The sequence below is a fragment of the Oryctolagus cuniculus genome, chromosome 17, assembly GCF_964237555.1.
Source record: "Oryctolagus cuniculus chromosome 17, mOryCun1.1, whole genome shotgun sequence".
Taxonomy (NCBI): domain Eukaryota; kingdom Metazoa; phylum Chordata; class Mammalia; order Lagomorpha; family Leporidae; genus Oryctolagus; species Oryctolagus cuniculus.
The window spans coordinates 3,096,372-3,120,141 of NC_091448.1; the positions used below are offsets into that span (position 1 = coordinate 3,096,372).

The 23,770-nt window shown below is 60.8% G+C and overlaps 1 protein-coding gene across 1 annotated transcript in view; it reads right to left on the minus strand.

Moving 5' to 3' along the window:
- PGS1 (phosphatidylglycerophosphate synthase 1) overlaps positions 1–20,954 on the minus strand; it is a 36,778-nt gene extending 15,824 nt beyond the window's left edge. Inside the window, exons 1-7 of the mRNA XM_051841566.2 lie at positions 20,792–20,954; positions 13,586–13,775; positions 8,761–8,838; positions 7,104–7,203; positions 6,159–6,348; positions 5,430–5,608; positions 2,761–3,279 (exon numbers count right to left, since the gene is read on the minus strand). Of these exons, the coding sequence (XP_051697526.1) occupies positions 2,761–3,279; positions 5,430–5,608; positions 6,159–6,348; positions 7,104–7,203; positions 8,761–8,838; positions 13,586–13,775; positions 20,792–20,925 (1,390 nt within the window). The 5' untranslated portion in view covers positions 20,926–20,954. The remainder of the gene's footprint in view (positions 1–2,760; positions 3,280–5,429; positions 5,609–6,158; positions 6,349–7,103; positions 7,204–8,760; positions 8,839–13,585; positions 13,776–20,791) is intronic.
- Between the last annotated feature and the right edge of the window lie 2,816 nt (positions 20,955–23,770).

Here is a 23,770-nt window from a genome sequence, read left to right on the forward strand (position 1 = left end):
ACACCCGCACAGGCCTTGCAGGGCACGTTCCACTGTGCCGCCCGCCCACACCCAGAGCCACCGTGGGGCTGCCCATCCAGCCTCACTCGCTGCGGGATGCCTTGGGAAAGCAAACAACAGATGAGATACAAACGGTGCGACTGAAGACCTCACCACGGGGCCCCGACGTGTGCCACAGTGGGTTACGTCACCACCTGCAATGCTGGCATCCCACAGGAGTGCTGGCTCGAGTCCCAGCCGCTCCACTTCTAATCCAGCTCCCTGCTAATGCACCTGGGAAGGCAGCAGCAGATGGCCCAAGCACTGGCCCCTAACACCACCGAGAGACCCGGATGGAGCACCTCACTCCTGGCTTTGGCCTGGCCCAGCCCCCGGGTTGCAACCACTCGGGGAGTGAACCAGTGCATAGAAGCTTGCTTTCCTCTCTCCCTGGCTCTAACTCTGCCTTTAAAATAAATAAATCGATCTTTAGAAGAAAAAAAAAACACAAAGACCTCATCATGGAGCACAAGCGCTAAGCAGGCAGGGCCTGGCCCTCGCCCCGGCCTCGGCTCTGGGTTCTGGCGGGTCCCTCTACTCGCGAGAGCCCCTCCCTGCACCCTCAACCCTCCCACCTCTGCCTCCTCTCACACTGTGTGCCCCGGGCTCCCACACAGCCCCTCCCTGCACCCTCAACCCTCCCACCTCTGCCTCCTTTCACAATGCGTGCCCCGGGGTCCCACACAGCCCCTCCCTGCACCCTCAACCCTCCCACCTCTGCCTCCTCTCACACTGTGTGCCCCGGGGTCCCACACAGATCCTTTCTGCCTCCCCTCTGGCCCAGGCTCCCAGATCACAGGCCCTGCCCAGGGCGGGTGTGGCAGAAGCATAGCAGTCCGGGAAAAGGCGAGACACACCGGAAAAGCCAGTTGGGTGTTTCTGTTTCAACGGTAACTGGGGAGTCACCCACGACTATCAGCACAGCTTCAGAGAAACAACCCATACCGGAGTCAGAGTGACGGGGCCTCCCAGTGCCAGGCTGAGCTGGGAGAGTGACAGGGCCCTCCCAGCCCTCAGGCCAAGCTGGGAGAGTGACAGGGCCCTCCCAGCCCTCAGGCCGAGCTGGGAGAGTGACAGGGCCCTCCCAGTCACAGGCCCAGCAGGAGACAGTGCTGTCCAGCCGTGCCCTGCGGGCTTGGTGTCACGGACACCTGAAACCTTCCCAGGCTTCTCCCCAATCCCGACTCCTCCTTCAGTGCCCATCCCAGAAGCGACAACGCCCATCTGCAAATACTCGTCCCACTCCCCTGTCCCCTGGCTGGCCCACATGTTTGGAGACAGCTGGCAGCCACCCCGTTCAGCCAGGACATGCTGGGACAAGACCCACAACACAATGGGAGTCACATCCCACACTAAGCCCGGATGCCCACCCACGCAGGCCACGAGCCCATTGCCAGCGGCAGAGACCCTGGCGGGCGGCAGTACCTCCTCCGGCACGTGCCCAGCTGAAAGCACTGAGGAGGGCACAGCCGGTTGGGCAGCCACGTGGAAGCCCGCAGGCCAGAAGGAATGCTGCTTCTGACCAGCCACCCGCCAGGGAGCCTGGGGAGCAGCCATGACGGCCCAAGCATCTGGGCCCCTGACACTCACGTGGGAGACCCAGATGGAGCTCTTGGCTTCAGCCTGGCCCAGCCCTGGCCAATGCAGCCATGTGGGGAGGGAGCCAGCAGATGGGAGATCTCGTTGTCACTCTTTCAAATAAATAAATTTTAAAAAAATTGGGGCCGGCACCGCAGCAGAACGGGTAAAGCCAATGCGCATCCACATGGGCACTGGGCCAAGTCCCTTCTGCTCCCTGCTAATGCACCTGGGAAAGCAGCAGAAGACGCCCTGCACCCGTGTGGGAGCCTGCAAGAAGCTGCTGGCTTCTGACGGGCCCAGCTCCAGCCACTGTGCCATTTGGGGAGTGAACCAGTGGATGGAGGATCGACCTCTCTGTGCATCTGCCTCTCTGTAACTCTGCCTTTCAAATAAATAAATAAATCTTAAAAAAAAAATTGACCTCCAGTTTAAACCACACAGATGTGTGCCATGGCAGTCAGGCCCCGGCACCGGCACCTCTCAGCTCCTCTGAACGCCACCGAGGCTGGCCCAGGAGCAAACCTGACCTCTGGACTGCCCGGAGATGCCAGGAAAGCGTCACTGGCGGCCCACAGGCTCCGCGGCTTCCACCCTTCTTCAGGCAGAGGGCAAGGCCCAGGGTATGCAGGGTCCCTTAGCATGGCCTTGCTGCTACAGGGGTGCACCTGCCGGCACCAAGAGGGCCCTGGGACGGGGTTCAAGCACATTCTGTACGGTCTCAGGGAGAGCTGAGGACATGCCTCACTGGGCACCTTGAAAGTCACAACAAACGTGCACTCAGACTGGTGACCCCCGTACTGCCAGGGCTCTTTTCTCAGCTCCGCAGGAAAGGGTGAAGGCTGGCCTGTGGGCGGAACACAAGCGAGGGAGAGCTCAGGGGCCCTGGGATGACCCCTGAGGGTCCTGTCTGCTCCCCAGAGGGGCACAGCCAACAGGCAAGAACTCCACGACTAACACAAGACGAGGTTACGCCCCCTTCACCCATTCTAGGAAAGGGTGACACCCACCACATGTTTTTAGAACATCCACCAACACAGTGTACACCAGCCAGGACCCTACAGGAAAAGGGAGGACGGCACCCCCGCCGCAGGCTGTCCCCGTGCGGGGCAGTCGTCCGGCCAGCTGCCAGCTGCCACATACCTTTGGCGTGGAACGTCCAGCCCCTGCGCCAGTACTCCTGCAGCTGGACCCGCTCCTGCTGCCCCAGGCCGCACACCTCGCTGTAGAACTGCCGCTCGATGTGCACATAGGCTGCCGGGATGGCACCGGCCACCCCCTTGGCCCCAAAGAAGCCATTCACCTCCGGCGAGGCCAGCAGGATCTGATACTCGGCCCGTGTGCCCAGGACCAGGTCCATGTAGGCCTGGGTCAGGTTAAAGTAGCCAGTGGTAAGGTAGACCCTAGCGCCTCTCTCGGCCTCCGTCAGCAGGGTCTCCGTGACGATCTCATCGATCTGAATCTCAAAGGGCTTCATCTGCACCAAAGGGTAAATCCAGGTGTCGGGCGCTGGTCTGCGGTCACCAGCTGCTGCGGCGTCCTGGGTCAGCAGGGGGTCGCCGTGGAAGGTCTGGGCGTGCAGCTGCTGCTGGCGAGCCCTGGCTGAGTTGATCACGCCCATGACCCTCTCGTTGGCTGCCTTGCAGTATGCAGCCCGGTCACCTAGGAGGAGACACAGGAGAGCAGTGAGGGCAGGGGACACAGCATGTGACAGCAAGCAGAAGTCGTAGGCAGCTGCCCTACGAACGCCCAGCCAAGGAGAGGGAAAGAGGCGCGTCATCACATAACAAACCCATTACGAAAAGCTCCAGAGGCAAGATGCACTGAGGGCAACACCAACAGGACAGTGGTACCTGGGGGGCTGCTGCATGTTTAGAGCTGGGGGAGGAACGCCTGCCACACTCAGTGAGCAGAGTATTTAAATAAAGACAAAGTATGACAGCAACCACAGCACGGGGTCAGCACTGTGACACAGCAGTTTCGGCTGCCACTTGCGCGCCCGCTGGCTGCTGATTCTATTCTATTTTATTCTATTCTATTCATTTATTTATTTGACAGAGTTACAGACAGTGAGAGAGAGAAAGAGAGAGAGAGAGAGAGAGAGAGAGAGAAAGAGAGAAAGGTCTTCCTTCCATTGGTTCATTCCCCAATGGCTGCCACAGCTGGCACTGTGTCAATCCAAAGCCAGGAGCCAGAGCTTCTCATGTGGTCTCCCATGCGGGTGCAGGGCCCAAGCACTTGGGCCATCCTCCACTGCCCTCCCGGACTACAGCAGGGAGCTGTATTGGAAGAAGAGTGAACGGGACTCGAACTGGCGCCCATATGGGATGCCAGCACCACAAGTGGTGCTTTACACACCATGCCACAGCACTGGCCCTGGCTGCTCCCTGCTAACGCACCCGGGAAAGGGAGTGCAGGACGGACAGCTCAAGACTTGGCCCCTGCACCCACATGGGAGACACAGATGGAGTTCCTGGCTCCTGGCTTCAGCCTGGTCCAGCCTGGGCAGTTGGGGCCATGTGGGGAGTGAACCAGCCTGCCTTTCAAATAAATGAATAAACATTTTTTTTTAAAAAAAGAGCAAACACATATCACAAGACAGGCGTCACGGAGAAAGCAGCGGGCTCCGTCACAGCTGGAGACGCCTGGGGGACGGCAGGGGTGTGTGCGTCAAGGCCGCTGAGGGCAGCGTGGGAAGAGGCAGGCTCAAGGTTCAAGGGTGCCTTCTGTATGCAGACCAGATGGGGACAAGTGCATGTTCAGAGTGACTCAAGGAAAGACAGGAGACGCAGCCTATGATTAGACAAGAAAAGACGAAAATGCACAGGCTAGCCACTTAACCGAATTCAGGGGGAAGAACCAAACAAGGTAAAACCAAACAAGAAAAGGAAATAATGAAAGTAAGCAGAATTTAATAAAACAAAGTGAGAATATGACACCATCCACGGCCAGTTCTCAGGAGACTAAGCAAACGGCGGGCTTTGGCAAGGCCGCCGGGGTGGCAGCAGACGGGGAGCAGCGGACAGACAGCTGGGCACCGTCAGGGCTGGGCCGTGGACCCAGGCTGACAGACACCTGAACTGCTGGGGAAGCTGAAGGGTGGGGAGGCGGAGGGCCCTGACCCTCGGTGCTCACAGCAGCCCCTGAACGCACCTGCCCCCGCCACACCCTCACTCCCGCCCCCGCCACGGGCCCCTTTCCCTCACAGCAGCGCTGGCCTGTCACCTGGGACCAGAGGCTGGATGTGACCACTTCAGTCTTTGTGAGGGAAAAGGCAAAACTGAGACCACGTAGCTACTCGTGTAACAAGAGAAAAAGATTGCCACGAATCTATTCCTGATGAAATTCAAACCACGACAGTGGTGACAGCACGCACGGGCAGCAGGCAGGCCCCCACCCGCATCACCGCCTGGCCGGGCCCCTCCAGGGCCGCGGCACCTGGGGGCTGCTCTCCTCCCCCCGCTGCAGACTCGCAGGCTGAGCGAGGCCACGCCACAGGAATCACAGGAATGCAGAGCGCGTTCCCATTTCACTTTCCAGGCAAGAGGCCACAGAGCTCAGTGCAGCCGGGGGCCACGGGGCCTCTGACAGGAAGCAGGCTGCTTCCTGGGCGCCCACACTGCCCCCTTCCCAGCGGCTCTCCTGCCTGCAGGGCACGACGACAGCCAGCCCGTCACACCCGTCTGGCTTCCAAGGCAAAAGCGGAGAGGCCCTGCCGCCCACGTGTCCTGTGCCTGCGGCACGGCCACCCACCCGAGGTGTGCTCTCGGGGCTGTGCGCCCCGCAGTGGCAAGGGCAGAGCCAGGTCGTACCTTTGTAAGGATGCACCATGCCGTCCACCACCTGCACCGTGTCATCCCCCTGCAGCTGCAGGGACACGTCCCCCACGGCCTCCACCAGCTCCGTGAAGAAGTCGGCGACGTCCGCACAGTCCTGCAGGAACACGTAGCGGTCCTGGCGGTTGGTGAAGTAGGAGTCACTCAGGTTCGCACTACGGGAGAAGCAGCAGGGAGCACTCAGGCGACTGGGCAGCCACGCCTGGGACCAGGCTCTCAGGGGAAGGGGCACAGGAACGACAAACTCAGGATGCCGCGAGAGCTCCCAGCAGCAGCCCCGTACTGAGGTGACTCGGAACCGGGGCCACAAAGGGGCCGCGAATCCGACGGGGCGACGGACGCAGGGAGCCGTCCACACGGGGCACACCCGACAGCCAAAAGGACCTGATTCCGTCCTGGCTCTGACCTGTGCTGTGGCTCTGACAGTTACTCGTCCTCTCTGGGCTGCTTTTCACACGTAGAGTGAGAACTAAGTGGGAGCGCACAGCAGCCGTCAGGCGGCCATGCCCCCCCACAAGCAAGGCCGTCTTCCAAACCACCCTGAGTCCCAGCCCACGGCAGGGTGCAGCCGCGGGAGGCACCTCCCCTGTGGGCAACAGAGATCCGAGAGGCGCCGGGAGGCTCGGGGCGCAGGCCGCCCTTCCTCCTCCTCCCACTGCCGACCACGCTGCAGGCGCGAAGGCGGACACTGGCAGGGCCACTCACCCGCTCAGGATCACACTGTTGTCAAACAAGTACACCTTGATGTGCTGCAGGCCGATGGTCTCGTTGAAGCGCTCGGGGATAAAGAGCCGCAGGAGCCCACGGAGGTTTGGCGTGTGGAAGAGGGAGACTCGCACCTGTTCTGGAAACTTCTGCAGGAGTGGGAGCAGCATCGTGCGTGAGTTCTTCCTGCCTGAATGTATGGGAGCAGAGGAAACGGGGGGCAGCTGACGCCGGGCCAGACGCCCGCCTGCCCGCAGTGAGGGACCACCCCCAGTGGGCACCCGGAGACCGCACTGCCCACCTGGATCGGCCACGCCGCCAGGGGACCCTGGGACACGTCTGCTCTGGACGCCGGCCGTAGCACGGAGCAGGCCTGGGGTGCCCTGTGTCGCAGACCCTTGCATCTCTCACACGCCCTCCTGCTGGCAGCTGCCCCAGCTGCCTCCTGGGGCACCGGCACCCCACTCTCAGCCTTTCTACTCTGGGGAAAGAGGACTCTTCACCCCGACAGCTCCAGGGGAGCCAGGCCGCGCGGCACACGCCAAGCCCAGGAGCAGGTGCACACAGGCCCCCAGGAGCTTGGGCTTATCTCTCAGGGAGGCCGATTCTCCTCCAATGGACAAGGCATCGTGGGGACACAGCCGCGGCCGCCAGAGCATGAAAAAGCAGTCAGTCTAAAAGCAGCAGGGCGAGGAAAGGACCCTGGCCCTCAGCCTGCCCACAGTCAGTCTCAGGGGTCGAAAATGCTTTTCTTAAGTTGTTTTAGTCGGGCGTTCGGTCACACGGGGCCCACCAGGCAGCCTCAAGCCAGCCTGGGAGTCTTCACCATCTCTGCCTGAGGACGGGCCAGAGGGGCGGCGGGGTAGGAGGTGGGGCCCAGGGTAAGCCCTCACATCGCATCCCGAGGACCTGAGAGAGGAAAGAGGCGGCGCGCACCACACCCACCTCTCGAGCCCCGCGTGAAGTCTAAGAGGATGGAGACCTTGAGGTCAGAAGGGAATTTTGCTTGGAGAGATTTTTCTAGCGTACTTTCCAGGCAATCCACCTAACGAGGAAAGAACCAAAAGGAATCGAAGTGAAAGACCTGGACGATGCCTGGTGCACTCAAACATGAACAACTAGTGCCCTAAGTGTGCTCGCTGAGCCACACGCACACACTTACACACGCACACGCCATCGCCACCCTCCTCTTGGACTTGGCCTCAGCACAGAAGGGCGGCTGCAGACAAGGGCCTTGCTGCCCAGCAGACTGGGCCTGCGCTCTAGGACTCCCTCAAGGACAACAAACAGGGGCCGGCGTTGTGGTGTAGCAAGCAAAACTGACACCTGCTCCCACATCTGCGCTGGTTTGAGCCCCGGCTACTCACTTCTAATCCAGCTCCCTGCTAATGCACCTGGGAAAGCAGTGGAGGACGGCCCGAGTGCCTGCACCCGCGTGGGAGACCCAGATGGAGCTCCTGGCTCCTCACTTCAGACTGGCCTAGCTCCGGCCATTGTGGCTATTTGGGGAGTGAACCAGTGGATGGAAGACCTCTCTGTCTCTCCCTCTAACTCTGCCTTACAAATAAATAAATAAATAAATAAATAAAAGGAAAAAAAAAAACAGACAAAGCACCACTTGTGGCTAGTGCTCGGCAGGTACCTGCTGAACAGAGGGACCGGGCAGTCTGCCCAGCAGCCGCTCTCACGGCTGGATGTGACATTCTCCCGTGAGACTGCGCAGGCTCTGCACACAGCGGTGAGAGTGTGTCCCAACTCAGAGGTGACCTCCCTGCTCAGAGAGGCTGAGAGGGCGGGGGAAGGGCATGTGCTAACCCCCCCCCCACCTGCAGCATTTCCCAGCTCCCACCTGTGATCCTGAATGAGGATGAAACAGGAAGCAACGCTTACTGTGGGCAGCCGGCCCGTCCACTCCCTGGGGGCAGTCCCCAGGGGACTGACAAAGCCCAGGCCTCCTTGACACGCTCACTGCAGCCCGACCTCCGGGCCCACACAGGGCCTCGCGTGCAAACCCGCTGGGGCTGCCTCCGTGTGACTGCCAAGTATGGCGGGAGCCAGCAAGTCCAGGTGAGACAAGGACAGCACACCTGCTCCCGCCGCCAGGTGTGGGCAGGCTGGGCGAGCCAGGCCAGCTGCACGCGGGGGCATCTGTCCAGCACAGGGTCAGAAAGCCCTGTCTGGGCCCCTCGGGCCAGATGGGCTCCCTCACAACTACTCAGGCGTCTCTAACGCGGAGCAGCCGCAGACAGTATGCCAGGGAATGAGCATGGCTGTGTTCCAATAAAACTTTATTTATGGACACAGAAATCTGAATTTCACATACTTTATACAAACCACAAAATGTTCTTTTTTTTCCCCAATCACTTGAAAACATGGAAACTGCTCTTAGCTCACAAGCCATACAGAAACAGGCAGCAGGCCAGACTTGGCCTCTGGCCACTCTACCAAGCCCGACCTTGGTAGACAGAGCAGCCCAGAGACCCTGGCTGTCACCCTGACCACACCTGGGGTGACAGAAGCAAGAGCAGGCTGAGGGGGCTGGGAAAGGCGGACCCACCCCAGCCTGATGGCGCCCAGCAGCCGAGACCTCCCACGGGCTTACCAGCTCCTGTTCCAGAGGACCTGTCCCCAGGTAGAGGGACGCCATCACGACCCGTCTCTTGGCTACTTTTATCTGCCCCTGAAAGAGGAGACACAATCCAGAATTCACATTTCGCCCTTCGGGAGTTCACCGAGAACACATCCCTTGTCCTTGGCGGGAAAGCACACCCCAAGCTGAACAACCCTCTGTCTCCACCAACCAATATTTAAAGCAAGCCCAAAGGGCTGGGTGTTTGGCACAGTGGTTCTCACTTCAGGGGAGGGAGGGTAGCACTGGGGCACAGCAGATCAAGCTGCCCATCCCATGTGAGCACCGGTTCAAGTCCCAGCTGCTCTACTTTGGATCCAGCTCCCTGCTGGTGCACCTGGGAAGGCAACGGAAGACAGCCTGAGTACTCGAGCCCCTGCCATCACACAGGAGACCCAGAGGGAGTTCCATGTCCATGCTCCTGGCCTTGGCCTGCTCCAGGCTCAGCCCCAGCCATTATGGCCATTTGGGGAATGAAGCCAGCACATGAATATCGATCTCTCTGCTCCACTTCCAATCCAGCTCCCTGCTGGTGCACCTGGGAAGGCACCAGAGGGTGGCCCAGGCGCTTGGGCCACGTAGGAGAACCAGGGGAGGCTCCCGGCTCTTGGCTTCGGTCTGGCCCAAGCCCTGGCTGTTGTGGATATTTGAGGGGTGAACCAGCAGATGGAGGATCTCTCCCTCCCTCCCTAAGACTTTCAAATCAATAAGTCTTCAAAAATGTATTTATTAGAAAGGCAGAGTGAGAGAGAGAAGAGACGGAAAGAAAGAGATCGTGCATCCACTGGCTCACGAAATGGCCACAAGTGCCAGGATCAGGCAGGCTGAAGCCTGGAGCCTGGGATGCCATCGGGCCTCCCACACTGGTGCAGGGGCCCAAGCGCTGGGGCATCGTCCACTGCCTCCCAGGCGCAGGAGCAGGGAGCTGGACCAGAAGCTGTGCAGCCTAACAAGCAGCAGCTAACCCTCTGAGCCACACCCCCACCCCTCCACCTTCACCCCCACCCCAGCTTCCTGCTAACGCACACCCTGGGGGCAGTGGCGGCGACAAGTCCTTGGGTCCCTGCCACCCACGTGGGTGATCTGGATGGAGCTCCTGGCCCTGTGCTGGCTGTTGTAGGCACCTGGGGAGTGAACCCATGGATCACAAATCCCTTTCTGTATCTTTCAAATAAGGGGAAAATAATATAAAAATAAATAAATAAATAAAGCCAGCCAGCCCAAAGCGTGTATGGTAACCTACCAAATAAACCAGGGGTGGGGACTGTCTAGCCCGCGGGCCGCACACAAGGACCACAAAATCCTCTGGTCTGGCCCAGGCAAGGCAACCACAGACAGGACTGGGAATTCAATAAAGCTACAGCAGGCTGATTTTTTTTTTTTTTTTTTTTTTTTACAGGCAGAGTGGACAGTGAGAGAGAGAGACAGAGAGAAAGGTCTTCCTTTTGCCGTTGGTTCACCCTCCAATGCCTGCTGCGGCCGGCGCACCGCGCTGATCCGAAGGCAGGAGCCAGGTGCTTCTCCTGGTCTCCCATGGGGTGCAGGGCCCAAGCACTTGGGCCATCCTCCACTGCACTTCCGGGCCACAGCAGAGAGCTGGCCTGGAAGAGGGGCAACCGGGACAGAATCCGGTGCCCTGACCGGGACTAGAACCCGGTGTGCCGGCGCTGCTAGGCAGAGGATTAGCCTAGTGAGCCACAGCGCCGGCCCCAGAAGGCTGATTTTTAACCTGATGATGCTGCATGGCCTACAGATGATGCCGTAAGTATCCAAAGGCCCCCGGCAGATAAAACATTCCCCACCCCTGAAGTCAACATTTATAAACCTTTTTTTTTTTTTTAAGACTCATTTATTTTGAAAGTCTAGTTACAGAGAAAGAGGCAGAGACAGAGAGAGAGCCATCTCCCATCTGCTGGTTCACTCCCCAGATGGCTGCAGCAGCCAGTGCGGGGCCGGAACGAGGCCAGGAGCCAGGAGCTTCTTCCCCGTCTCTCACATGGGTGGGAGGGGCCCAGGCACTTGGGCCATCTGCTGCTGCTTTCCCAGGCCATTAGCTGAGAGCTGGATCCGAAGTGGAGCAGCCGGGACACAAAACGGCACCAGCTCACGGGCAGTAGCTTTACCCTGCAAGTCACGATGCCGGCCCCACGCTTACAGTCCTAATTGAAGACAGCCAGCCTGCAGGGCCCGCACAGTGTGCGCAGTGTGGTAAGTGCTGCCTGCAACGCCGGCGTCCGCTGCCGGAGCACCAGTCAAGCTCGGCTGCTACACTTCGGCTCCAGCTCCTCACTAACGTGTCTGGAAGGCAGAGGACGGCCCCAGTGCTTGAGCCTGCACCGCCCGCCTGGACGGAGTTCCAGGCTCCTGGCTCCAACCTGGCCCAGTCCCAACCATTAGAGCCATCTGGGGAGTGACCCAGCAGATGGAAGATCTCTGTCTCTCTCTCTCCCTCCCTCCCTCTCTCTCTGCAACTCTGCCTTTCAAATTAAAATAAATAAATCTTTTTAAAATAAAAGTAGGGGCTGGCACTGTGGCACAGCGGGGACCAGCTCCAGCCTGCAGCGCCAGTATCCCATATGGGTGCTGATTCGAGTCCTGGCTGCTCCACTTCCGATCCAGCTCTCTGCTATGGCCTGGGAAGGCAGTGGAAGATGGCCCAAGTCCTTGGGCCCCTGCACCCATGTGATGTGAGACCCAGAAGAAGCTCCTGGTTTCAGATCAGCACAGATCTGGCCATTGCATCCAACTGGGGAGTGAATCATCGGATGGGAGACCTCTCTCTCTCTGCCTCTCCTCTCTCTGTATAACTCTGACTTTGAAATAAATAAATATATCTTTTAAAAATCTTAAAAAAGTAAAACAAAACATTCAGCCTAACCCTCCTATAAAACGCAGCGCACGGCCAGCACAAAGCAGGAAGTCTGTACACTGACACGGCTGTCCGACATGCTCCTGAGTGACACAAGCAGACTGCAAGCCAAGGCCCCAGCGCCAGGCCCGCCACGGTGCACCTGCGGGAACACGGAGCCCACACGCCGGCCAAGCTCCTCCCACCCTTCCTTCCTCACCAGCTGGCCGGAGGGAGCACCTGTGAGAGCGGTGCAGAGAGCACCACTCCCAGCACCACAGCCCAGGCCAGCCCCCGGGCCCTGCCCCGGCTCTGCAGCTCTCGGCAGGCCAGGGCAGAGGTGAGGGCACGGAGAACAGCAGCGCTATCAAAGGTTGGCCCCAGAGCAGGCGCACGTGGGAGTGAGGTGCGTGCGGGGCCCAAAGCATGGCTGTGCCTATCGCCCTGTTGAGAAGGAACCTCAGCCAATCCACCTTGTCAGCACAGAAGACAGCCCTCCGACCTGGCAGAGGCATGGACACGCCGTGGCCAAGGGCTCAGGTACAGGAAAGAAATCGTGGCAACTCCCCAAGGCTGCTTCTTCCGTGCGGAGACGACAGTGAGGAGGAGCACCGAGCACGCTGGGAGGCAGTGGGCACAGGTGACAAGGCCTGTCTGCTGCTCACTGCGGGCCCAGGGCGCTGCGGCAAAGGTGCGGGACCAGACAGAGGCACCCCCGCCCCCTCCCCGCAGAACAAGGGAAGAAACAGATACGCCACTCCTTGTGATCCAAGCCACAGAAATCTGTCCCGATTTGGTCCAGAGGCAGGGACCGGCCCCTGCGCCCCACCCACCGCAGGCAGATGCACAGCACGGCCAGGCCTCTGGGTCAGGGCTCAGCCAGGGGAGACGCCAAGTCGTTCACCCAGCGCTGATCAGGAGACAGGAGCCGCCTTTGAAAAACACGTTTCTTCAAGCCCAGAGAGAGCCAAGTGGGGCAAAGAGTGGGTGGCGGCAGCAGTGGCACCGCTGCACCCAAGCAAGGTGTGCAGGCAGAGAGGCGTGTGTGCGTGCCCACGACAGGCCGCGGAGGACAGGGGACCAGCTGCACGCACGGGCGCACACAGAACACACTCTGGGACGCACCGGAGAGAAATCAGGCTGCGTGGCTCCACAGACAGAGGGCAAAGGGAGAGAACACGGGCAGGCATGCAGAGGGAGAGGGCTTCACCTTCCACACCCCCGCGCTGGCTCAGCACTCCGCCCGGCTACCTGACCCCGCCCCCCCCCCGACTTTCAGCCCCACGCTCTGCTCACAGGAATGCAGAGTTCGTGCTGTTACACATTACTTCACTCCAATTAGCAGCTTAACCACAAAGACAAGACTTGGCATGCAAACCTGGTTAGCATGCTGGAAGCTGAACCCCCCGAAAGGCCAAGTTTGCATCACTACCAGGACAGGGACGGTGCACACTGCAGACAGCGTCGCACAAAGAACCAGGGCCAGGAGACGTCAAGCCAGCATATGTCCCAACTCCCAGTCCCCTCACTTCCGGTGTATCACATCCTCTAAGGCAGCGCCGCTACGCTGAGAGCCGTCTCCGGGGCCAGGAGTCCCTGGTGCAGGGGCCAGGGGAGCACTCCCCCGCAGCCCCCTCCCTGTGCAGGGAGGTGCCGTGGAGGCTGGAGCCCTCACAAGGAACAGGGACTCAACGCGCCCACAGGAACCCGAGCCCGGGCCTTGTCCTCACGGCTCCCTGCTCTGAGCTACTGCACTGAGACGCCAACCCACAGGGAGGCCTCTGACTGGCGCGACTCGACCACCTGGAAGTGAAACCTAAAAGGCAGAGCGAAAGGACTGAGCTGAGCAGCCACCAGAAGCTTCCAGAACCAAAAGGCCTCAGGACTCCCGGCCGGACTCCCCCAAAACTCTCCCTCAAACTGTCCCCCTTTCCCCTAGACACGGCTTACCTTCATGAGCTCGAAAAACTCTGCCGGGGAGGACAGCACCCTGATGTGGGAACTGGAGACTCCGAACTCTGGAACCAGGTTTCTGATCCACTGGAACCTGTGCACGCCCTCGGGACACAGGCAGCAAGGCGGCGAGGTGATCTGGGGAACCGCGGGGGACAGCAAGGGAGCCAGCAACAGCCATGGCGACCTGGGGGAGGACACACAAGGGCTCACACTCCGCCGGGGAGGACGGTTCAGATTTTCTAGAACAGCTGAAAGGGAGCCCCAGGCAAGCTCTGCCAGAGGGTTTATCCTTCACCCTCCCTCCTCTCGGGACACGAAGGACCCACTGGCTGTGGGCAGACCCCGAGCTCTAAGTGAATCCCAAACATGGACCAAAGTCAGGGCAACCACAGGAACTCACAGAAGCCAGCGCAAGGTGAGTCATGCCACCTTCCAACAAACACACCTCGGGGAGAAGAGCGGGCCAGTGCTGCGGCACCGTGGGCAAAACCACTGCTTGTGTCACTGGCTCACACACAGCTGGGCCGGGTTTGATTCCCGGCTGCTCCACTCCTAATCCAGCTCCCTGCTAACACGCTTGGGAAGGCAGCAGAAGATGGCCCTAGTACTTGGGCCCCTACCAGCCACGCTGGACATCAGGATGGAGTTCATGGTTCCAGGCTTCAGCCTGGCCCAGTCTTGGCTGGGAGTGAACCAGCAGATAGCAGATCAACTGATCCCCACCCCACCCCCCCAACCCCTGGCCCCGTAACTCTTGCCTTTCAAATAAAAAATAAGTCTTTAAAAAATAAGAAAAAAATATGCATGGTAAGTAAAAACATCCCATGTGGTGAAATTTATAAAAAACAAAACAGGGCTGGCGCCGTGGCGCAGTAGGCGAGTCCTCCGCCACACGGGGAGTGAACCCGCGGACGGCAGCCTCTCTCTCTGGCTCTCCCTCTCAGCCTGTAACTCCACCTCTCAAATAAAAATAAAACCACACCAGCCCCGCCTGCAGAGAGCCAGGGAAAGACAGCAGACAAGGTCACTCTGCAGAAGCCTGAGTATCCGGCCGAAGGCCCAGAGGACACACGGGGCTTCTGTCCCAGGAAGAACCCAGAGACTGACTGTTCTCTTTAAGACTGAGATTCGCAGACAAAAGCAGAAGCAGGAAGAGGTCAGAGGTGACACGAAGGGGGGGGTCGCACCCGTCTCCGGCCAGCAGGACTCGACCACACCTCACCCTGGGCAACCCCGCCGTGCACTGAGCACCTGCAGGGCAGGGGCGGAGGGGCTGCACACAGACCCCGCCCTGCTGTGAGCGCCAGTGCTGCGGACAGAGATGGCCTCCACAGGGACTCTGGGGAGAGCACGCGCACACCAGGGCCTGAATGGCCACAAGTTCCAGGAAGATGACCTCACTTGCGTGCTGCGTGATAAAGCGCCAAGTCTTCCCAGGGCTCCTGAGTGTCCCTGCACAGACGCCAGATGGCCCCAGCTGGGCTTCCCAGAAAGCCGCTCGTCTGTCATGGCCGACTCACTGCCAAGAAAACTTGAGTCAATGGTGAAGGCGCTGGCTCGCTGGATCCGAGAAGGCGGCCTGGCCTGGACGCCCACTGCAGAGGTGGAGAAGCGCACTCCCCCACCCCCATCGTCCCTGGGAAAGGCGACGGCACCCACAAAGGGAAGGCCCAGACACCTGAGAAGTGACTGCCCCCTCAACTCCCCAAACTGTGGGCTCTGCTCCCGCCGCGCCTGGAAGAGGAGGGGAATCTGTTCCAGCAGAAAGCCACAAGACAACAGGGAAGCTGCACAACCATCTATCAACTGGAAGCCCCCAAGGGGGCCTCGGCGCCAATAATATTCACGAATGAAACGGTGTTCGCAGTGGGAAGCCCTCGGCACCATCAGCTCGCTGCAGCTCTGCCTCAGAGCTTCTCCCCACTTCCTGGAAGCCAGGCCACCAGGCAGGCTGAGACACACCAGCTCCCAGAGGAAGCCACGGGAACACTCCGTGGCACACGGCAAGCAGAACAGGTCAAGTGTCAACACAAGGGGCCGGCGCCATGGCCCACTTGGTTAACCCTCCGCCTGCGGCACCGGCATCCCATATGGGCACCGGGTTCTAGTCCCGGTTGCCCCTCTTTCAGTCCAGCTCTCTGCTGTGGCCCGGGAGGGCAGCGGAGGATGGCCCGAGTGATTGGGAGACCAGGAGGAAGCACCTGGCTCCTGGCTTCGGATCGGCGCAGCGCCGGCCGTAGCAGCCATTTGGAGGGTGAACCAATGGAAAGAAGACCTTTCTCTCTGTCTCTCTCACTGCCTAACTCTATCTGTCAAATAAATAAATAAATAAGGTGTCAGCGCGAGCCCAGTGCAGGTCTCGAGCGAGCGCCTGTGACGGGCCGGAAGGTGCACGCAGAAGGGCCGGGCAGTCCGCCCCCCACCACCTCAGCGGCCTCACAAACTGACACCCCGCCATCACCAAGAACCACACGAGAGGAAATGCAAATTAGTTACACAACCGACAACACAAGGGGAGCTCCCGGGCGACCAGAGACCGCGTCGCGGCCTGCAGGAGGACCAGCAGGAGCGCAGGAACGGACAGAAACCTCCCTCCACAGGGAAAGCCGAGAACCTCACAGGCACACACACCACGTCCACGGGGGAGCGGGCCGCCGGCCACCTGCACCGGAACCCTCGGGCCTGCCGGGGCCTCGCTCCCAGGGCTGCTGAGGGCCTCTCAGGCTGGCTTCCTGAGGCACCTGGGTACCCACGGGGGTGTCTCACAGGGGCACAAAGACAGGTGGGGCTCAGGGACTCACTAACCTTAAGTGACAATTTCACATCCCTGAAAAGGGAGGCGCTTCGAAGAGGAGCTGAGTGTGGTGACAGTGTCCCCAGTGACGGTGACAGCACACGCCCTGGAGACCACGCGGAGGCTGGGGACACGCTTGGCCTAACTGCAGCGTGGCAGCCACAGAGCGCCAGTGCTCTCGGGCGCCCCGCAGCTGGCTTCGCCCAGCCCTGCTCGGGGCCACTTCTTCATGCAGGCAGCACCCGTGGGGGTTAGTTCCCGGCTCTCTGCAATGGCGCTCCTGGGAGTTTTCCCAGAAAAGGCTCCCCCCACTCTGAGTTAGCAGCAGCCCCCACTGCACAGTAATCCCCAGCCTCCAGGGGCCAACCACCTGCACACGCAGCTCCTCTCCCACCAGGGCGGCGGACTGAGAAAACACTCGTTCCCGGCAACGCTCGGCCCCGAGAGGCAGAGCTGTGGTTACTTCACCAAACTTCGCCGAACAGCAGGGCTCTACGTGTCACATCGCCCTGCAGACAGCTGCCACACGCAGGCCCGCTCCCGGCGTCCTGTCTCTTATCTCTCTCTAGATACCATCTACCCTGCTTCCGGTCCCTGGGAGGAGGTTCTGCTCCTTCCTCTGGAATGCTGGGAAGAGCTGTGAACAGGGCTGGCACAACAGCAGGTGGCGCCCCCCCAGTGCCAGGGACCTAGCAGCTGCGCGCACACCTCAATATCAACCAAAACAACGCAGAACCATCCTCAGCCTGCGACCCGAATCGTGAAATGTGCCAGAAGCAGCCAGGTCCAGTCACCACCCACCCACAGGACACCTGAGTACAGGTTCCATCCCAGGATTGAAGGCTTCCCACGGAAACTGAACCGAGGAGTGGGCCAGGCCTAAGCACTGAAGACCCTCGACCTGGGGACCCACCCCTCCATCCCCAGGAGGGGCACGGGCTAGTGGGCATGGGGGAGGGGCGGTTTCTTGCCCCCATCTCAGGAGGGACCCCCACGTGTACCGCCCTGACCAAAGAGCAAGCACGTGGGTGCTGCTGTCCCTGAGCCCCTGAACTGGGGCGGCCAGCAGGCAGGCACAGGCAGGGCAATGCACCCCACACAGCCTCCTGGGGCACAGCACGCGGCAGGCTTGAGCTCACAGTAACCAGCAAGCAGACACCACGAACACACCTACTACACAGAAGGCACTTCTCCCTCCCGAGGGGAGACAGCTTTCCATTTCTCCCTTTTCTTAAATTTACTTTTTGAAAGTCAGAGTTACAGAGAGAGAGACCCTCCCTCTGCTGGGTCACTCCCCAGGTGGCTGCAAGGGCGGGCGCGGGGGCCAGGCTGAACCCGGAGCCAAGAACTCTCCTCCAGGTCTCCCACGAGGCTGGCAGGGGCCCAAGCACTTGGGCCATCTTCTGCTGCTTCCTCAGGCCATTAGCAGGGAGCTGGGTCGGACATGCAGCAGCCGGACATGAACCGGCGCCCACATGGGATGCCAGCATCGCAGGCGGTGGCTGCACCTGCTATGCCCCGGCGCCAGCCCACTCACCAACATCTTGAAGCTGCACATGTTCTATGCAAAACCACCGCACACCTCGTCCCCCGGACTGGAAGGACGTGCCTGCAGGTCGGCCAGCAAAGACCCCAGAGAAGCCCCCGGGGCGACGTGTCAGCCTCAGGCAACGCCTCCACGCCTCTGCATTTTCTGAGGACACATCAGCTACCCACAAGCCGCAGGACCTGGCTCACTACCGATGGCACACGCGCTGCTGGCCAACTTCTTAGGGTGTCCTGCAAACAGGGAACGTGTGGCCTTGGACCAAGGAGACGGCGGGCGGGAGGGGTGCCTGCAGCCTCCACTCCCAAGCGCACAGGAACACAACAGCGCCGCGCTCGCCGGGCACACCCAGGGCAGCCGCGCTCGCTGGGCACACCCAGGGCAGCCGCGCTCGCCGGGCACACCCAGGGCAGCCGCGCAGCCCCTCTCGGCAGGCGCAGAGCCGTGGTCGGCAGGCCCCGGCACTTCTGAACCCCAAGGTAAATCTGTGCTCCCAGCTCTGCGGCTCGGGTCCCACCCAAAGCTGTCCCAACAATGAAAAAAAGAAAGACAGTTTAAAAAGAAACTGCGCTCTCTGGACTGCAGTATTTTCAGAAACTACTTTTTTAAGAAAAACCCACCCTGCCCTGTCAGTCACACGCGCTGACGAGAACCAGCAACAGTCACAGCGCTTCCTGGCTAACGCAAGAGCCAGACGCAAGGGAGGGAAGTGAGCGGATTCCCGCAGGTTACAGAAGACCCACGGCCGCTGCACTCCCACAGCAGGTCCAGCACAGGAGGCCAGGGCTGCCGGCGCTCGGCTGCACGCTGACCGCAAACTCGCCTCCTGGCTTTGCCAAAAGGAAGTCGTAGATGCGCGCTCACTCCTCACCCGCCACCCGGCGAGGCCAGGAGTCCGAATCACATTCATAACCCATCCGAGCGCCTGCTGAGAGTCAATCACGTGCTCTGCTGCTCCCGACGGCCCTGGCTGGCCTGACGGCGGAGCGTGATCACACCACCGTGTGCCCCAGGCTGGCTCCTCTACCTTTCAAATAATACTAAATCTTGTTAAACATTTAAAAGGAGCTGGTGCTGTGGTGCAGGTGAAGCGACAGCGTATGCGGCCAGCATCCCACACCTGAGTGCAGTTCAGGGCCCGGCTGCTCCACTCCTGACCCAGCTCCCTGCTGATGGCCTGGGAAGGCAGCAGGAGACCTGCAGGCACTTGGGCCCCTGCAAGCAGGGGATGCCAGAGGCACCGACAGCCACCCAGCGCACCACATCCACCCCTCTAGGATTTGTTTTAACGGAGCAAATGTAAGGCTCAAATCTAGCAAGGAAACCACCGGGATTCCCTCCTTCCCAAGCCCTGGCTGGGCAGGCAGCAGCAGCGGCCTCCGTCCACTCTCCCTGGAAGAGCTGGGGCTGCAGCGGCCATGTCCTGAGCTCCACACGACCGCAGGCCTGAGCCGAGAGCAGGGCAACACGTCTGAGGGCCGCAGTCCTGACAGGCAGAACTCCAGAGCCTGCACGGCTGCCGCCCGAGGCTCACGCCGGTGTCGGAGCCATGGCCACGGTTCCCAGGAGACAGGAAACACCGTCAAGAGCCACAAGTCCAGGAGCTCATGGCTGAAACCGCCAAGGGTCCCCCCAGTCACCCCAAGAGGTCCAACAGGGTCCGAACCAGCCGGGAGACGGCAGCCCGGAGCCCCGCCCACTCCCAGAGCGCCCTGGAGCCCCGCCGCCCCGGTGGCTGCTGGAAGCTGACGCCTCCATCTGGCCCGAGCCCACTCCGTCCCGTGGACTCATGCACGCCTGGGAGCCTCCAGCTCTGCCCTGGGTGACGGGAAGGCTGTTCACTTTCTCACGTGGGTGCAGTACGATAAGGAACACATCGCCCAAGAACTGTCGGGGTGGCTAGCCCAGCTGTGTGTGACGAGCAAACGGAAAAAGCCGAGGCCGACGCTGGGGCGCCGCGGGTTAAAGCCCCAGCCTGCAGCGTCGGCCTCCCATACAGGTGCACGGGTTCAAATCCCAGCTGCTCCACTTAAGGATCCAGCTCCCTGCTAATGCACCTGGGAAAGCAGAGGAAGGCGGCCCGCGGCCCCAGGCCCCGGCAGCCTCGCGGGAGACCTGGAAGAAGCTCCTGGCTCCTGGCTCTGGGTGGCCCAGCTCCGGCCACTGCCACCATTCGGGGAGTGAACCAGTGGGTGGAAGAGCTCTCTCTGTAACTCTGCCTCTCAAATGAATAAATAAAACCTAAGGGGGGGGGGGACTCCCGAAAGAATCCCTGCTTCCCTTCTTAGCGCTGGCGGCGGCGGCCAGCCTCGAGGTCAGCAGGTGCCCGGCCACTGTTTGCTCCGGAAGGCCACTGCCTGTACAAACTGCCTCGAAGCCTATCTCGCCCGTTACACAACCGCTCACTTCAGTATTTTTCCAGAACACTGGGCCCTTTCAAATTCGTTTAGGAGAAATAAAAAAAAAACTTCGAGTGGTTCCTCTCGCGGGCTGACTCAGGATTGCTCCACAGCCCTCCCCGGCAGGATGTGAGCCACGCCGCGGACGCGGGCTCCCGGCAGGCCTGATTCACGCCTGCCCCGCCGCGGGCGCGCAGGGCCGGGACCCCCCCTCCAGCACCCCGTCCCGGGGCCCAGGTCGGCGGCCCCTTCCCCGCCGTGAGAGCGGTCAGCACGGGCGGCCTCGGCTGCGCGGCCCGCAGCCGCCCACCCTCCCGGCTCCGGCTCCGGGGGCGGCGGCGGCGCGGACGGGCAGCGCGGACGGGCGCGGGCCTGCTGCGGGGACCCCGGCCCGGCCGGGGTGGGGGTGGGGGCGCCGCGAGGCCCGCGGCCCGCGCTCTCGGCCCCGCCGCCGCTCTCACCTCCTGCGCCGGCGGTCCCGGTTCCTGCCGAGGCGGTCGGACAGGCGCCCCAGGAGCGCGGCCAGCCCGGGCCGACCAGGCAGGAGGCCCAGCAGCCGCCTCCAGAACACCGGGCCCGCCGTCGCGGCCGCCATGGAGACTCGCCGCTTCCGCTTCCGGCGCGCGCGAACTTTATTGGCAGCGGCGGACGCGGACACGGCGGCAGTGCGCAGGCGCGGGGGTCTCGGGGTCTCTCTGGCTCCGCTCCTCAGCCGCTGCCGCCCGCGTGCGGGCCCCTCCACGGCCTCAGTGGCCCCTCAGGCCAGGCAGTGGTCGTGCTGCAGAGGTGTGGTGCGAAACGCAGCCGCCAGGCCTGCGCAGGTGTGCACAGGTGTGCGCATGCGCCGTCCCTGCCTCGCCGGTGGTCCCGGGTGCAGGGAGCCCGCGGGCTCGCCGCCGGCGGTGAAACCGCTCGCCAGGAGGCCGGACTGCCTTGTAGGAGCTGCTGCAGGCTGCGCTCGATGGGCGGGTGGACAGCCTTGTGAGGCGGTCAGCACTGGCGCACGGGCCTGGCTGGGCCAGCGCCTGCCGCCCTGGGGCCCAGAGCGGGCTCCGCACACTCCCGTGGGGGCGGCCTGGGGCTGAGCATCGCACCCGGCACTGCCTGGGTTCCTTGGGCTCCTTTCCGGCTTCCCGCTGGTGCAGACCCTGGGAGGCAGCGGTGACGGCGCCCTCGCCTCCCACGTGGGGGGCCTGGGCTGAGTTCCAGGCTCTCGTTCCGTGCATCTGGCAAGTGGACCACTGGACGCGAGCGGTCGCTTCCTCTCTCAAACAAGAGTTCTTTTGAAAATGTTTTGAAGTTGTGTTTATTTATTTGAAAAGCACAGTTACAGAGAAAGAGGGAGAGACGGAGAGCGGAGAGTTTCCATCCACTGGTTCACCCCAAAATGGCCATAACGGCCAGGGCTGGACCAGGCTGAAGCCAGGAGCTCCATCCGGGTCTCCCACGTGGGTGGCCCGGCCCAGCACTGGAGCCGCCTTCGCAGCTTCCCAGGCGCATTAGCAGGAAGCCGATTCAAACCGGAGCCGTCTGGGATGCCGGGCGGGCCAGGGGCGGGAGATCCCGCTGTCTCTAGCTCTGCCTTTGCAATAAATAAATCGTACAGGGCGGGGCGGGGGAGCCTTGCAGCACTCTGAAAAGCGTGGGGCGCCGCGCTCCCACCCGTGACTGGGGCTGCCTGGCCGCGTCTTGCAGCCGGAGCTGGAAACCAGACCTGCCGTGGGGCAGCATCACATCCGGCCCGCCCGTCCCAGGATGGCGGACACCCCTAGAGCCGCCGCAGAAGCAGCCCAAGGAGACTAAGCACACATTCCAGCGATCAGCATGGGGGCCGTGCCTAAATAAACAGCGGCACCGCAGAACCACATCCTAGAAGGAAATTCAGTGATAGTCTGAAAACCAGATTGGCAGGAGCTGGCACTGTGGCACAGTGAGTTATCACACTGGCATCCCACGGCGGCTCCCGCTGAAGTCACAGCTGCTCTCGGCTTCCGATGCAGCTCCCTGCTCATGCACCTGGGGAGGCAGCGGAAGGGGGCTCAAGTCCTTGGACCCCCGCCACCCACGTGGGAGACCCGGATGGATCTCCTGGCTTCAGCCTGGCCCCATCCTGGCTGTTACAGGCATTTGGGAAGTGAACGGAAGATCTTCCTGTAACTCTAACTCTGCCTTTCAGGTAAATAAATCTTTAAAAAAAAATTACCAAAGAGTGGTTGGCTTTGTGGCCTACCAAGTAAAGTCACCGCCTGCAACGCCAGCATCCTATACGGGCACCGGTTCAAGTCCCGGCTGCTCCACTTCCATTCGAGCTCCTTGCTAATGGCCTGAGAAAAAACAGCAGAAGATGGCCCAAGTGCTTTGGCCCCTGCACCCATGTGGGAGGCCCGGAAGAAGCTCCTGGCCATTTTGGCCATCTGGGGAGTGAACCAGCAGATGCAAGATTCTCTCTCTCCCTTCCTCCTTCTTTCTCTGTCTCTCCCTCTCTCTCTGTAACTCTTTCAAATAAATAAACTTTAAAAAAAATTTTTTTATTTGACAGGTAGAGTTACAGATAGTGAGAGAGAGAGAGAGAAAGGTCTTCCTTCCGTTGGTTCACTCCCCAAATGGCCACAATGGCCGGAGCTGCACCGATCCAAAGCCAGGAACCAGGTGCTTCCTCCTGGTCTCCCATGGGGTGCAGGGCCCAAGCACTAGGGCCATCCTCCACTGCCCTCCCGGGCCACAGCAGAGAGCTGGAGTGGAAGAGGAGCAACCGGGACTAGAACCCCGCACCCATATGGGGTGCCAGCGCTGCAGGCGGAGGATTAACCAAGTGAGCCATGGCGCTGGCCCATAAATAAACTTATTTTAAAAATTGCCAAAGACTGGTAGAAGGATTGTCTCCTGTGAAAAGCAAGGAGTGGGGAAGACAGGGTGCCGGTAAGTGCCCCGGATGCCGGTGGTTGCTGTCGCTCCTCAAGAGTTTCCAAATTGTTTACAAGCAGTGAGGATTCGGATTGCTTCAATTGTTCCTTTGAAGTTTAGACAGCTTTACAAACACTAGGTGGAATTTGATTCAGCCCTTCCAAGTTTGAAATGCTTGTCTCATCACAATCCCTAACTTCCAGTAACTGGGGTGAGGGCATCCGTGGCCGGGCTCCACTTTCTCGCAGCGCCTGTCACGTGGTCGTGAAAAAGTCAACAACTGCTGAACGGCCGCGCCGTGGGGCTCGGTGCAGAGCGAGCACCACGTGGGCCGCCCGCGCATCCTGCAAAGAGCTCCCAGCTGCTTTCTGCACTCAGTCTTTGCCAGGGGACGCGTTCAGTGACAAGGACGACCCTGGGAGTTTCCAATGTGAAATAAATCGCAGTCATAGATAACAGATACAGATAGCATAGGAGTTCAGCTAATAAGTATTTACACTGAGGATAAACGGGAAGCCACATGCCCCACATGCCGC